At 32.3% G+C, this 13,797-nt stretch overlaps 1 protein-coding gene across 1 annotated transcript in view; it reads left to right on the top strand.

Moving 5' to 3' along the window:
* LOC129221003 (cartilage oligomeric matrix protein-like) overlaps positions 1–13,797 on the top strand; it is a 210,965-nt gene that overhangs the window by 138,530 nt on the left and 58,638 nt on the right. Inside the window, exon 3 of the mRNA XM_054855438.1 lies at positions 8,360–8,501. Coding sequence (XP_054711413.1) covers positions 8,360–8,501 — 142 coding nt within the window. The remainder of the gene's footprint in view (positions 1–8,359; positions 8,502–13,797) is intronic.

Raw genomic sequence — 13,797 nt, 5'->3', positions numbered from 1 at the left:
GAGATTTACAAATGATCCTAAAAATTTGCGTACAGGTAAAATCTTTACTAATAATAAAGCTGAAAGTCTCTCTGTCCGGAGGATGTCTGTAGGATGTCTGTGACGCGTATAGCGCCTAGACCGTTCGGCCGATTTTCATGAAATTTGGCACAAAGTTAGTTTGTAGCATGGGGATGTGCACCTCGAAGCGATTTTTCGAAAATTCGATGTGGTTCTTTTTCTATTCCAATTTTAAGAAAAAAAATATCATAAGATGGTCGAGTAAATTACGAAATTATCATAACGTGGAACCGTAACATGGACCGAAGCCAATTGGCGAGATACGAAATTATCATAACGTGGAATCGTAACATAGGTACAAGTCAATTAGCGAGAAAATTCGCCATACATTATTTGTAAATATACAGGCGAACCAAAAGACCTTTTACTTTTTCTATTATGGGCAAAGCCGTGCGGGTACCACTAGTGTGTAATAAAAAGCGACCTGGTGGCTGTCCCGCAATTTGCTTGTTTTTAAAAAGAAAAAAAGTAAGCAGATAAGTCTTCTATAAGTAGCGTGGCAGTACTACTATATTGATTGCAATGCAAAAGATGGTGACTTAGTAAATGCAGAGTAAACATTCCAAAGTTGCCATCAAAATAATGAATATTCTACCAACTTCTCCATTTGGACCGATTTCTTCCGTATTAAGCACAAATGCCTCATATGCAACTGAGCTCAAAACTAGTAATTGCCTTTTAATGTTTTATACCTTAGTAAAAATATACATATATATACTGCCCACTCACAAATGGCCCTAAAATATCGTGTACAGGTAAATTGTGTAACAAAGAGCCACCTGGTGGAAACCTCTCAACTTCGATTGCTTTTAAACAAAAGTGTAGAACGATTTCCGTAACATGGAAGTACTACTTTATTAAAAACTCACATCGACGTAGACTTCAAATATGACATTTTTCATTAATTAGCAATGTCAAAATTATGCATTTCTTAGTCGCTAAGTAGCAATATGACAAAATACTAGACTTTTTACGTAGAGATGCTTCTTAGACAATTACCAAATAAACTGACAAAATACCCTTGGAATCCTTTCCCTGCCACCAAGTTTAGAAATGAGTCCTTTTAAAGTTTCACCATCTAGAATCTGTTGTTTTATTTTTCTCTTTTTTCAATAAATTAGTTGATTGTTCTTAAAAATACCCCGCGAACTTGTTTCGGAAAAATATGGCTAATACGAGTTATTTTGGTATTTATAAAACCAACTGATAACCTAGACTTCCATAAGTAATAAGCAGAAATCGAAACTGTCAAAACTCGCTTAAACAGCATGAAAAGTTGATGAAATGTCGAAACTTAAAAAAAGTATTTAACTTGAATTCAGATTCAACTCCGTCGACGTGATCACTTCCTTCAAATATAGAATATTGCAAAGCTGATCACAGTTTTGAAATATTTTTCAAATCAGTTAATAATTCATGCACTATCTTTACGCTTCTTTAAAAGTTATTGGTTTTTGTATTTCAGATTTTCCTCTTATATTATAAGGACTTAACTTGCGTATTCATTAACATTTGCGCACATTTTCTAAAAATGTTTCCATTTCTACTACACTAATTGTCCAGTTAGTTTCTGTCATGTCTTTATAATTGCCTTTTAAGGGGATTTCAGATTTATTACTCCAAATAAGTTTTTCAATTTTAATGACAGTTCCGATGTCCAATATTTGATTCTAGCTCCTATGTAATTCATGCAAATTCCAACAATATAATATCAAATGAAGTGAAAATAATTTTTGGTTAAAAATAGTCCACGTATTAAATAAAATAATTGTGAATAGTAAATATTATGTACGATTTTTCCCTGACTCAGTTTTCTGATAACTCTTCATAATTTTTCATTGGTGTAAAAAAAAATAAACTAAATATAAAGCATAACTTATAATTATCTTAAAATGACAACGAGTGCAAAAATAACCTTTCCTTCGCAATTTTCACAAAAGCTAAACTGTAATTTTTCATATTTAAAAATATATTCGCTTTTAATTTGAAATATAACACCTTTTGGGAATATAATGGCTCTAAGGTTTATTTAAAAATATTTGTTCATCAAAGCATAAATTTAAAACTGCTATAATTATGAAATTTTAATGACTATCCTATCAGCTCTTATTGCATTTTCAATGCCTTAAACCCGTTTATGCTTCGAAATAATTCAAAGTAAAAAAAGGTTTTAACGGTAGACTTCACACACTCTTCAAAAGATTTATATCTTAAAGCTAAGTCGCCGGGGAAAAAAGAGATTAAACGAACTTATAACTTCTTTCTCCCGTCCTCTCTAATACTCTAAAAGCTCTCACTTCAAAATAAATAAAAAAAATGGCCGAGGCAGCAATTTTGATTACGAAGCGTTTCCGCTGATCGCTCTTAAATATATTATCAGGGAAAATTTTTCTTTTTTTGTAGTAAATAGCGGGAATGAGGTACTTTATATTTTCCTTCCTTTTTACACGCACTTTTTTTTTCTTATGTGTAATTAAAATCTGGAATATGAGCTCAGTAATGAATTTTGGCATTAAAAAGTCATAAATGAGAGGAAAAAAGTGTTTAACAAAAAATGTGTGGCATTTTGATGGAATGCTTTATAAATAAAATTGTTGAATCGTTATTTATTTAGTATTTTTGCTTTTTTTTCCTTATTTTTATGTTTACTTTTTACTATCGTACATGATATTATATGTTCGAAAAATTAAATTGTGAATATTGACAAATAAAAATTTCGAACATCATGGTGTAGGGGAGTGTGCTATTTTCAATAGTTAATATCGTTTCAACTTAGTTTTTTTTCTGCGCTTTAACACGTTATCTTCTGTAAATCAACAACTCTCTAGTGTCGTTTATGTTTCATTGTACCATTGTAAATCTTTTATGCATTGGTTTTGTCTACTTTATCTCTACATAGTATAAAATAAAGTCTCCAAAAAGCGTCTGTATGTTTGAACCCGCAAAACTCGAGAACTACCTGGCCGATTTCGCTGAAATTTTCACAATTTGTTCCTTAATGCTCTGAGAAGGTTTGCAGGCCAGTTCGAAAAGAATTCAATGAATGGTTCTTTTTTTATTTCAATTTAGGCCCAATTTTCACATGAATTCCTGAATATGGGGGTGAAAAATTACTTGCATGTATTAATATTACATATCGTTGGAAAGAGTAGAATTTCCCGTGCTCTACGCAACTTGTTTCAATGCTCTAACTTACTTACGGCGGAAGTTATTTGCATTTTTAGCTCGAACTTGTTTAGGCTTAGCTGAAATTTAGGCACTACCTTCTTCATTAAATCTATCAATAAAAAGAGAAGCAATTGTCCCACATTTTTTTTTTTTTGACACCATTCATAAGATCTCCTTTTTTTACTCAGATTTAACTCGACCTGCGGTCGAAATTTTAACCCTCTATCTCCATTAGAAAAAAAATTACAAGCGAATTAAATGAAGTTTAAAAATCTGTTCTCTATTTAAGTTTTAAACCATTTTATTTTGCGTTTCCACGGTAACGCTTTTTGAATCCATTGTTTATTTTCATCTTTCGCATTTCCAATTCTTAAACTTATTTTATTTTTTGTTTCCATGTGTGGTTACGCTTTTTAAATCCATCTATCTCACTTTGTTTTAATTTCTTAAAAGTATTTTAATATCTGTCGTCATTGTTTGGAGGGGAAATTTGTTGTCAAGTGTAGGTGTGCACAGTTAGACGTGGGATACAGTGAGACCATGCTTTTTTTTGGTATTTTTAATTGCATTGGGTAAATGATGCTAGGTACCCATGAATATGCAGCAATTAGTCTTGTGAATACAGATATATCAAGTTTTTGCTTGATTTTGCAATCAAAGAATCGTTATTTTTCCGATTTCAGGCCAGCAATGTTTTTTGTTTAACCCCCACATGCATCGATTTATGACATTTTCTTTTATGAATAACTAGTGTACCCGCACGGCTTTGCCCGTAGTAGAAAATTAAAAGGTCATTTGGTTCGCCTGTATATTTACAAATAATAGATGATGAATTTCTCGCTAATTTGCTTATGTTAAATGGCTCGCTCACTTTACGGTTCCACGTTATAATGATTTCGTAATTTACTATTCCACGGTGTGATAATTTGCTCGGGAATTTTTTCTAAAAATTTGAATAGAAAAAGAACAAAATCGAATTTTTGAAAAATCGCTTCGAGGTGCGCACTCCCATGCTACAAAATAATTCTGTGCCGAATTTCATGAAAATTGGCCGCACGGTCTAGGCGCTACGCGCGTGATAGAGATCCTGACAGACAGACAGACAGAGATCCAGACAGAGAGAGACTTTCAGCTTCATTATTAGTAAAGAAAATTATCCAATAAATCCCTTTCATTGTTATACCTATGTAATTAATTATCATTCAAATCATTTAGGATAGACTTTCAAAGAACTCCTTAAAAAGGTGAATTAGAAAAAAAAAAGGCAAGGGATGTTTTTTTTTTATGGTTTATTTTATGATTTACTAGGTGGTACCAGCACGACTTTGACTTTAGTAGAACATTAAAAGGTCATTTGTTTCGCCTGCATATTTACAAATAATGGATGATGAATTTCTCGGAAATGTGCTACGTTCTCTCCAATTTGCTATGCTTGCCCATGTTACGGTTCCACGTTATGATAATTTGGTAATTTACTCGCCCACGTTGTGATAATTCGCTCGGTGAAAAGTTCTTAAAATTGGAATAAAAAAAAAGAACAAAATCGAATTTTCGAAAAATCGCACACTTTGGGTGCACACTCTCATGCTATAAACTAATTCTGTGCCGAATTTCAAGAAAATCGGCTGAACGGTCTAGGCGCTACGCGCGTAAAAGACATCCAGACAGACAGACAGAGATCCAGATATCCAGACATACTTTCAGCTTTATTATTAGTAAAGAAGAATTTTCAAGTTGCTGTTTTTTTACTTTACCAGAACAAAAATTCGAATTGAAATACTTAAGGCGAAAATAGGAACATTTTCTCACGATTCCATGAGAAATTCATTTGTAACTAACCTTTTGATTCCGAGTGGCATTCCAGATAAAGTAGATCACAATAAACTGCAAATTATAGATAAAACTGATGCAAAGGAGCCCGAATGATCAAGTGTAAGCGATGAGTGTTTTCTTTGGTTCTTAACGTTGCAGTGGATATTCAAAAACCCCAAGAGAGAAAAAGTTGAGCGATGAAGAAAGAGCATCAAAGGGTAAAGTATCATTGTAAGTGATAATCATGGAAAGCAAATTTTAGAAGAAAACACAAAAACTACAGAAAAAATAAAAAAAAGGTTAAAAATATAGAAATATTGTAGACTTATTTGACACAACTGATGAGGTCGGAAAAATTAAATGGGGGAATCTGATATTTTATCTGACAATATTGACATGTGCTAAAATAATTCTGCGTTTGAAGAGTTAGATTGTGAGATACTTAAAGGAGACTTTGTTCGGATAGAATTTGTCATCAAACATAAACTTTTATGTTGGAAATGTTCTAATGGTAGCTGATAACAATGGGCGTGTTTTGAGCAAAAAAAAAAAAACATTTTGCCTTTTCTTATTTGACCATTGGTACCAGATGTTGCTTCGTTCCAAACAAAAACATTAAATTCTTAATAAAAGCTCCTATGAAAAGAAATTATACAAAGCAAAATCAATCTTTTTTGTGGTTTGGAAATTAAGTAACGTAGATAAAACGGAATACGATGAAACTTGAATCTATTTTTTTCATTACGATTTAATTTTGGTTTTAAACGTTGAACTTATGATGTTTCACTCAACCCTATATGCTGTCCCGCAGGCAGTGACGGCTGGTGCTTTGAAAAAGTGAGGGGGCCGGATTATGGGTATATTCCATTCCCCCTCGTTTTTGAAAAAACATCTTTTTTTTTTAAATTCGCGATTTTAACGAATCGCGTTAGAACATTCAAGTACACTCATGTTTGTGAAAATTGCAATACCAAGAAGGAATTATGCAAATGAACCGAAATTCACAGAAAATGTATAGCAGGATAAGGTATGCAATTGATTAGAATTATAGAGACGCTTGGTAACGCCAAAACACGTGTCTGCAGCGTTCCTGCACATTTATATTTTTAATGTTGTTTTATTTGCTTTTATTTTTTAAGCAAAGGTATTTTTATATTTCTTATAAATAATTTGTTTGTAGCAAAAATCCATTTAATAATATAAAAAATTCATATTTTCTATATTTACGTTTTTGTCCTATTTTTAATAAATAGGTTTTATTGACTTTGGTGACATTAAAATAAAGATTTACTCTATTGAAGCATAACAAACTTCATTATTCTCAAAATTTAAATTTGACTTGTAAATAATTGCAGTATATTATATGCTTGCACTTTTTTATTAATTTGTCTTGAACAATATTCCATTTTTTACAACTACTCGGTATTGGCCGAGTATCTGATCAAAATTTAGCCGAGTCCCGATTACTCGGTAAATTGACCGAGTACCGAGTAGTTACCGAGTACTCGGTACGTCTCTAATCTAAAGTAAATAAATTTTGAATATTTCCAGATTTTTTTTTTTATTTTAAATAATTTTATTTTCAGAGTAACAGACGCATCTTTTAAATGCTCCGTTATTGAGACAAAAAAGATATTACTTAAATTATGTTTCTGAAAATCTTCAAAATTTAGTACATAACCTCCTTAAAATTCATGCAAGGATCTGATATATTTAGAGTTTTTTGTAGGGACTTTGTTCAACCAAAGGCACCCCGATGAAAAGTCACCGTAAATCCGCGAAAATTTCCTTTTTCGGCAAATTTTGTCGAAGGATTCGGAAGATTTGGTGATAGCATTGGAAAACTGCACTTAAAAATATCCAATGAAGCTATGCCCATATTTTATTATTCCGTAAATTTTAAAGTTTCATTCGGCAAATCAAAATTTTTTCCCCTCCCAAAAATTAATAAATTTATTTGGTAAAAAACTACCCAACTGTAACTGCGTTCAAAAGTATGAAGTAAATTATTTTATATGTACCTCTAAAAAACCTAATGCTTGACGTAACCCGATTTTTGCCTTTTTGTGTTGCCATTGTTCGACGGCTCGTGACGATACTTGACATTCGGTAAGCGATGTGACTTCAAGTGGTCGGCCGGAACATTTCTCGTCGAACCTTTTGTTATTAATCGATTTTTTTTTCTTAGAATTCTAACGAGTATTAAACATTTTGCACTGTGTTTAACGATTTTAAATTTTTATCATTTATTATTCCTTTATCAGCTACACATAAATAAATTTCTTGGATCTTTTGAAGCTGTACTCATAAAGTAGAAAGGTAGGATTAATTAAAGGCAGCATACTTTATTAATATTTTTTATGACCCATAGCGGGAAAAAAAATATTGCTATAAACATAGGACAATGGCTTAAAATATACTGCCCACCTCTGGCAAGCTGAGCTCCGCTGCCCGACCGATTGAATGGTTCCATTTGCTGAAATAGGGGTGAGGAGAAACGACTTAAGAACTTGCGGATTTAGTTCGCAGTGTTATTGCTCATTTGGCGAACAATATTATTCAGGTAAGAAGTAGCAAGCGGTACAGGATTTTCTCGCCAATAAAAGGATTGCAAAGGTAGCCCAACTCTGCGCCTAACAATGGGGTTGTTTCCTTCAGTCAAAAGTACTACTTTAAGTCTCTGAAACTGATAGAATAAGCAAAAAAAAAAAAAAACATGGACCTAGAAAATACTTTTATTTTCCCAACAGTTATTTTTTAATTAATTTTTTAAAATGTCCGACTTTTCAAACAAGGCGTGTCTTTATGACGTCACAAGTGATGCTCTTTGGCGCATCTATCTATCGCGTTTCCACGTTATGATAATCAAGAAGCGAATTAAAATTGCGCTCTACGCTTGCTATCAACCATATCGTTGCCAATACGCGTGAGTAAAGATGATAATTAAATGTTTTTCTCTGTTAATGGCAACACTGACTGGCATTTCATCATTTGTGATGTCACACGACAGAAGCGTAAACAATGAAAGTGCACCAATTTAAGTAATTTTTTAAAAATAATAAACGTAAACAAATTATTTAAAAAATGGTCATTCTATGTTTTTAGGCATGCTCTTTCAGAAAAAAAATACTCTTCAAGTTTTGGAAACGACCCTAATTGTCTTGTTACTGACTGCTCTCTCTTAAAAAAATGGACTTGCTCAAAGCCATAGCTCAACTTTTCAAAGGTGGACAGTACTTCGTAATTTGCAAGCACAAACAATGCTAGTCAAGCAACGTATATGATCTCTGAGTAACACAGCTTTTTTTTTGTCTTTTAGGAACGAGATCGGAAAGTAAAAGTGCAGGTCATTAGACACTCAAATCTACAGAAAGCTTTGGAGGAAGCGGGATGCCCACCGGCTGATACTCAGTCCATCCAGCCTTCTGCCGATTTCTACGGAATCAATGGACATAAAGATGGTGAGATATCTGAACGAGGTGGTAGTTTTTACCGCCATTTGGATTCCATGCAGTGTTCTTGCTTTCATAAAGTTTTTTAAATGTAGGGTAATGTGGGGAAAAGTGAAATGGTAAATTGTTTTCGCAGTTTGCAGAGTTTGGTAATAGTCTAGTAATAATCATTATTTATTTAGCTTTGTGGCTTAATCTTTGTCTAATCGAGTTCTTTCTTTTTCTTGTTGTGTTTTTGTGAGAAAGCTCTTGCTCATTATTTGCATTCCCATTGGTTTTTTTTATTGGTTTGTGCTGCCATGTGCAGGTAACCGGCAGCATCTGCAGAAATGCGTTTTCGAGATATTTGAAGAAATGTGTTTTGGATTCAATGCTAACAATAGGAAAATGTAGGAATTAAACGTTTTTTTCGCGCCTTTTTTTCAGCGAAAACCAAATAAGCAAGCGTGCACAATAAAAATAACGTACAATAGATGACAAAAATGTAAAAAAAAAAAAAAAAAAATGAAGAATTTGCAGTTACTGCCATTTACCTGCACACGCAATATAACTTTCTTATTGGTGTTCGGTTAATGCGCAATTTTAATTTTTAAGCTGCTCACTTATCCGGCTCTTTGCTTTTATCGGATGTCTTTTCATAAATAAGCGCATTTCTTTGGCATTAGAAAAAGCGGCTTGTAACGCTGAAACACGTTCTGTAATAATCTGCAATAGGGAAGTATCAACCTATCAAATATTCCAATTTTAACTATTGCACAATGTTGACAGGCTTACAAAACACAAAAATTCACCATGGCCGGATTTTTAAAACCAACGATTGATTTTTTATGAATTTTTTAAAGAGCGATGCGCAAAAAAGAGGTGTGGCCTAAAACGTCAGCGTGACGTCATTTCCCTGTTCCGATCAGAGCTCCATTTCCATGCCGTGTTGCGCCTACCAGGGGGTGAATAGCACTGTCTTTTTCAGCCTTTTTAAAGCCTTTAACCAGCATTTTTTCCATCATGGAGCTAGGATTCACGAAAGGTCAATCCAATAACCTTCCTCAAGTAAAGTCATTCATGGTGTTTGACTTTTTTCGAAAGGACGAGAGATTTAATGTCCTAGAAGTACGGGGAGTGAAACAACAAAGTTTCACCATTGTTATTCTTTAAAATTGTACGTACATATCCGTCTATGTTTGCAGTTCATATTATTCGCATTAGTTTCCCTTATCAAGATTGATCATTTCCATTTGTGTGTCGATGGTTTTTTTATCTGAATATATAAATTACAATGTAAGAGCGCTATTCCAGTTCTTACTTGGCGGCTTTTAATGAGGCGCGCATTTTGTAACAACCCTACTGCAAGTGATTCCAGTACTAAGTTTTAGAGCAGTTTTTGCATGAAAATTTTTCGCTTTGTTGGCAATAAAAGTTGATCTGCGCTTTTTTTTTTTTTGTTTGGAAAATTGTTTTAAATCCATTAATACATGTTAATTATCCTTGAGTTTTTGTGCAACTTAGCAAAAAAAGGAAAAATATATTTTTTTGCTCTTTTGATAAAAATAATAAATTTGAAAATGGTGTTCATTTCATAAAATAAGTAAATTTTTGCATGTGAGAAAGGTCTTGTATATATAGAAACGCTTCTGGTGATAAACTGAAAATGTATTTTTAAATTATCAATTTGTAATAGTTAAAATTTGAAGATAGTTTGAATGTTAAAAAGAAAGTATTAATAGTTTTTGCATTGTTATTAAAATGGTAATAGTAATGCATCTATTACTTTCTATAGTTTATTGTGCAGGGTTTAAATTCCTGTGTTTACTTGCATTTTTTTAAAAATATCTCATATGCTTATTAAACATTTATTTATGAACAGTTGTGAACATATATTTCAAACTGTATTTCTCACTTGACATAGTTTTTAATTAAAATGCAGTGCAAATTTTCATTTTCAAATTTTAATTAATAAACACACTTAAAAACACTTCTTTCGAAGATCCTGCTGGGACGGAACAATAACAAATCGCTTGTGAGGAGTTTTTTTAGATGTAGATACGTATCCAGGAACGAAGCAATACTTGTAATTGATTCTACTAGCCATGACAAAGAAAATCAAATTAAAAACAATCGCAGAATGCATTAAACCCTACAGACAGCAAAGGATTTTCACTAGCCTTTTATGCGCGCTGCTGTTAGAAGGCTCTTGTTTTCCCGCGCCTTCCCCCAAAGATCGCCAAGCACTTCTTTGTCCTAGCCAACCCCGCCGCCTCGCAGCGCGGCAGTGACGTCAGTCAAAGGACTTACAAGCAAATGACGTCACTCGCGCGTGAACTTTAAAAAATTATTTAAAAAAAAAGTATTAGTCGTATCGTAAAAATTTTTTCGCAGATGATGTTCATGTATGTTACTCTATCATATAAAAATAAAATTAAAAAATCGAATACTTCCCTATTTTCGATATTTGATTTTGCCATTTCTTATTTTACTTTTTATGCACACAGGTATTTATTTTAACACAATGGTCTAACTAGTTTCTTAAACATATAGCTGATCCCAGGCAAGAAGAAAAATGATCTGAAGTCATTATAAAAGGCATTTTAAAAAGTTTATGCCATATTTTAATATTTTGTTGCTTATCAAATACAATTCTTGTTATTATAAAATGATAAAAAATTTTAAATGACATTTTAAATAATAATTGAGGTCTACTGTTGTTCAGTGCAGTAGAACTTGCACCACCTTGCAGAGCCGTAAGGGCTAAGGGGCTTCCGAGCATTGCAAAACTGCACGTTTGAAATGTCGCTTTCACATTTGTTGTTTCTAGTATTATATTTTGCTCTTTAGTTCAGGGCTTGAATTGAGTTGAGCCGTTTAGGTTTTCCGTTAAAATCGAAACCCTTAAAGTTTGTGAATAAAAAAGAAAAAAGCGAATCGAAAAGACGTAACTATGGCTACGTCAAATAAAACATCAATAATTTTAACGGATATGAGATTATTCGAATTTGATTTTTTACGCCTTGTTAACTTATTTTTCCTTTGGAGATAGAAGCCCAATTTTTCGACCATAGGTCGAGTTAGATCTGGAGTAAAAAAAGCCACTTTTTAAAGTGGCGTCAAAAAGAAAACATTGGGACAATTCCTTCAATTTTAATGATAGATTTAATGAAGAAAGTAGTGCCTAAATTTTAGCTAAGCCTAAAAAAGTTCGAGTTAAATACCCAAATAACTCCCTTCGTCTTTAAGTTAGAGCAATGAAATAAACTGCGTGGAACGCGGGAAATTCTACACTTTCCAACGATATATAATGCAAGTAATTTTTCACCCCTTTAATAGGCATTAATAGGCAATTTACGCGATATTTGAGCTTAAAAAGTAATTACTAAAATACTAATTTGAATTTAAAAAAAGAAAATTCCAGGTGCACACCCCCTGGGCTCGAAGTAATTTTGTACAAAATTTCAAGGCTGTAGGTGCTATGGGTTCTCCTCGACGCAGGTCCGCGTCTATTAGAACTATTTTACACTACTTGACAAGTGCACAGGGGCAAATTGAAATAGTTAATATCTATAACTTATTCATTTATTTATTAAATGACTACGGTATTCATTTATTAAGCAATTCATTTACGCTACTTCAGTTATGAAATCATTTATTTATTTATTCCTCATCATAGTTCCATATTCATTCGCTAAGTGCATGTTCTTATTTTATTTTTTCTCATACATGAATTTAATTTCATTTATTTGTTTGACCGTTTATTGTTTCATTATCACTTTCATTGGTTCATTTATTAATTCGTTTGATTTTAAAAAAAATCATATAATCAAGTAGAAAATATTTAGATAAAAATTTCTTTTCTTTTTCACTTCGCCCCGTACATGGGAACATCAGACAGTTTTCTATCTGTTTTTGATGATAAAAATTTAATGCCAAAAATGGAAAAAATATTTTTCATTGAAGTTTTCTAACGAGATACATAATTCAGTCTTCATGCCCTGTGATTTTAAAAACGAATCTCATTTTTTTTTTTTTTTTTTTTTTTTAATCTTGAGAAAGGTAAGTTATCCTAACTATTTCACTTTGCTTTACATTGCCCTACATTTGGAACACGAAGAAATCTAAAACTGAAATGTTGCAGTTCATTAAAATTTTACCCACTTTAACGGTAGATCGCTATGATCAGCCGTTCACTACCATCACTACTGATCTAATGATGAGTTACATAAATAGTTGTCATGTTTATAATAAAAATCTCCGCATGTTTTTACAATAACATGACAACCATTTATTCATGTGTTACGTTGTACATTTTCGTTAAATATTGCATCCGCGTCGCACAGTGGTTCAAGGGCAGAAAAAATAGCCATTTTTAAGTTTTAAGATAAAAAATATTTCATGCCGTAATTACTTAGCCCTTGAGTTGTAGTAACTTACTCCATAAGAGTTTTTTGAAAACAAAAAAACAAACAATTATATTTTTACTTTTGTTAAACAATTATATTTTTACTTTTTTCGGACGTATGCCTTATACTTCAGTTTTAATTCATTCGTTCAATAAGGAGGACTGAAATTTAATAAAAGTCATTTCTGATTGGTTTTTCACACTTATAGGATGCAGATTACATTGTAGTTAAAAATTAAAAATTCATCAAAATTGAAAACTACCTGAAATAAAAAAAACATTATTTTCTTAAAAATATAATGAAAAGTATTGTGGAATATACTTTTATCGGCGGCTTCCGGTGGGCTAAAATTTACATACATCAATAGTTTAATCCTTCCTGTAAATGAACAACAACATTTTAGCTGCGACCACCTGCGACTGCATTCGTGGCAGGTTTTTGTTTGAGCTTCGCTATTTACGAATACCAATATAGTAAGTTAGAAAATAACCCGTAACGGTATGACGGGGGTAAATTGCTTTTTTATCAAAGAAATTGGTCATCAAGTTTGACATGCTCCAGACTAATATACGTCAAAGTTTCACTACTTTGCAGGAGAGCCTAAAAACGTTAGTTTACTGTTTCCGAAAGTTGGAGCTTTTAAAACATTCATCAATAAATATTGAGGATTTTTTTAAAAACAGATTTACGTTGTTATGGCTTAATGCGGAGCATTATTCTACATGCAATGCAGTAGTAACATGAAAATAACAATTTTCGGACCCGTTTTAGCTTTAAAGAAGATACACGAGAAAGAAATTTTTAAAACTCATGCAGAATTCTATATAAAAAGTTAAATAACCATTCTGTTCATGAAACAATGAAATTAGAAAATCATTAAACGTTTGAAATTTCTGATTTCCTTTTCGAAATCATTC

Source organism: Uloborus diversus, chromosome 4, assembly GCF_026930045.1.
Source record: "Uloborus diversus isolate 005 chromosome 4, Udiv.v.3.1, whole genome shotgun sequence".
Lineage (NCBI taxonomy): Eukaryota > Metazoa > Arthropoda > Arachnida > Araneae > Uloboridae > Uloborus > Uloborus diversus.
The sequence above is the reverse complement of the archived record's forward strand: the minus strand, read 5'-3'. Positions and strand labels throughout refer to the sequence as shown.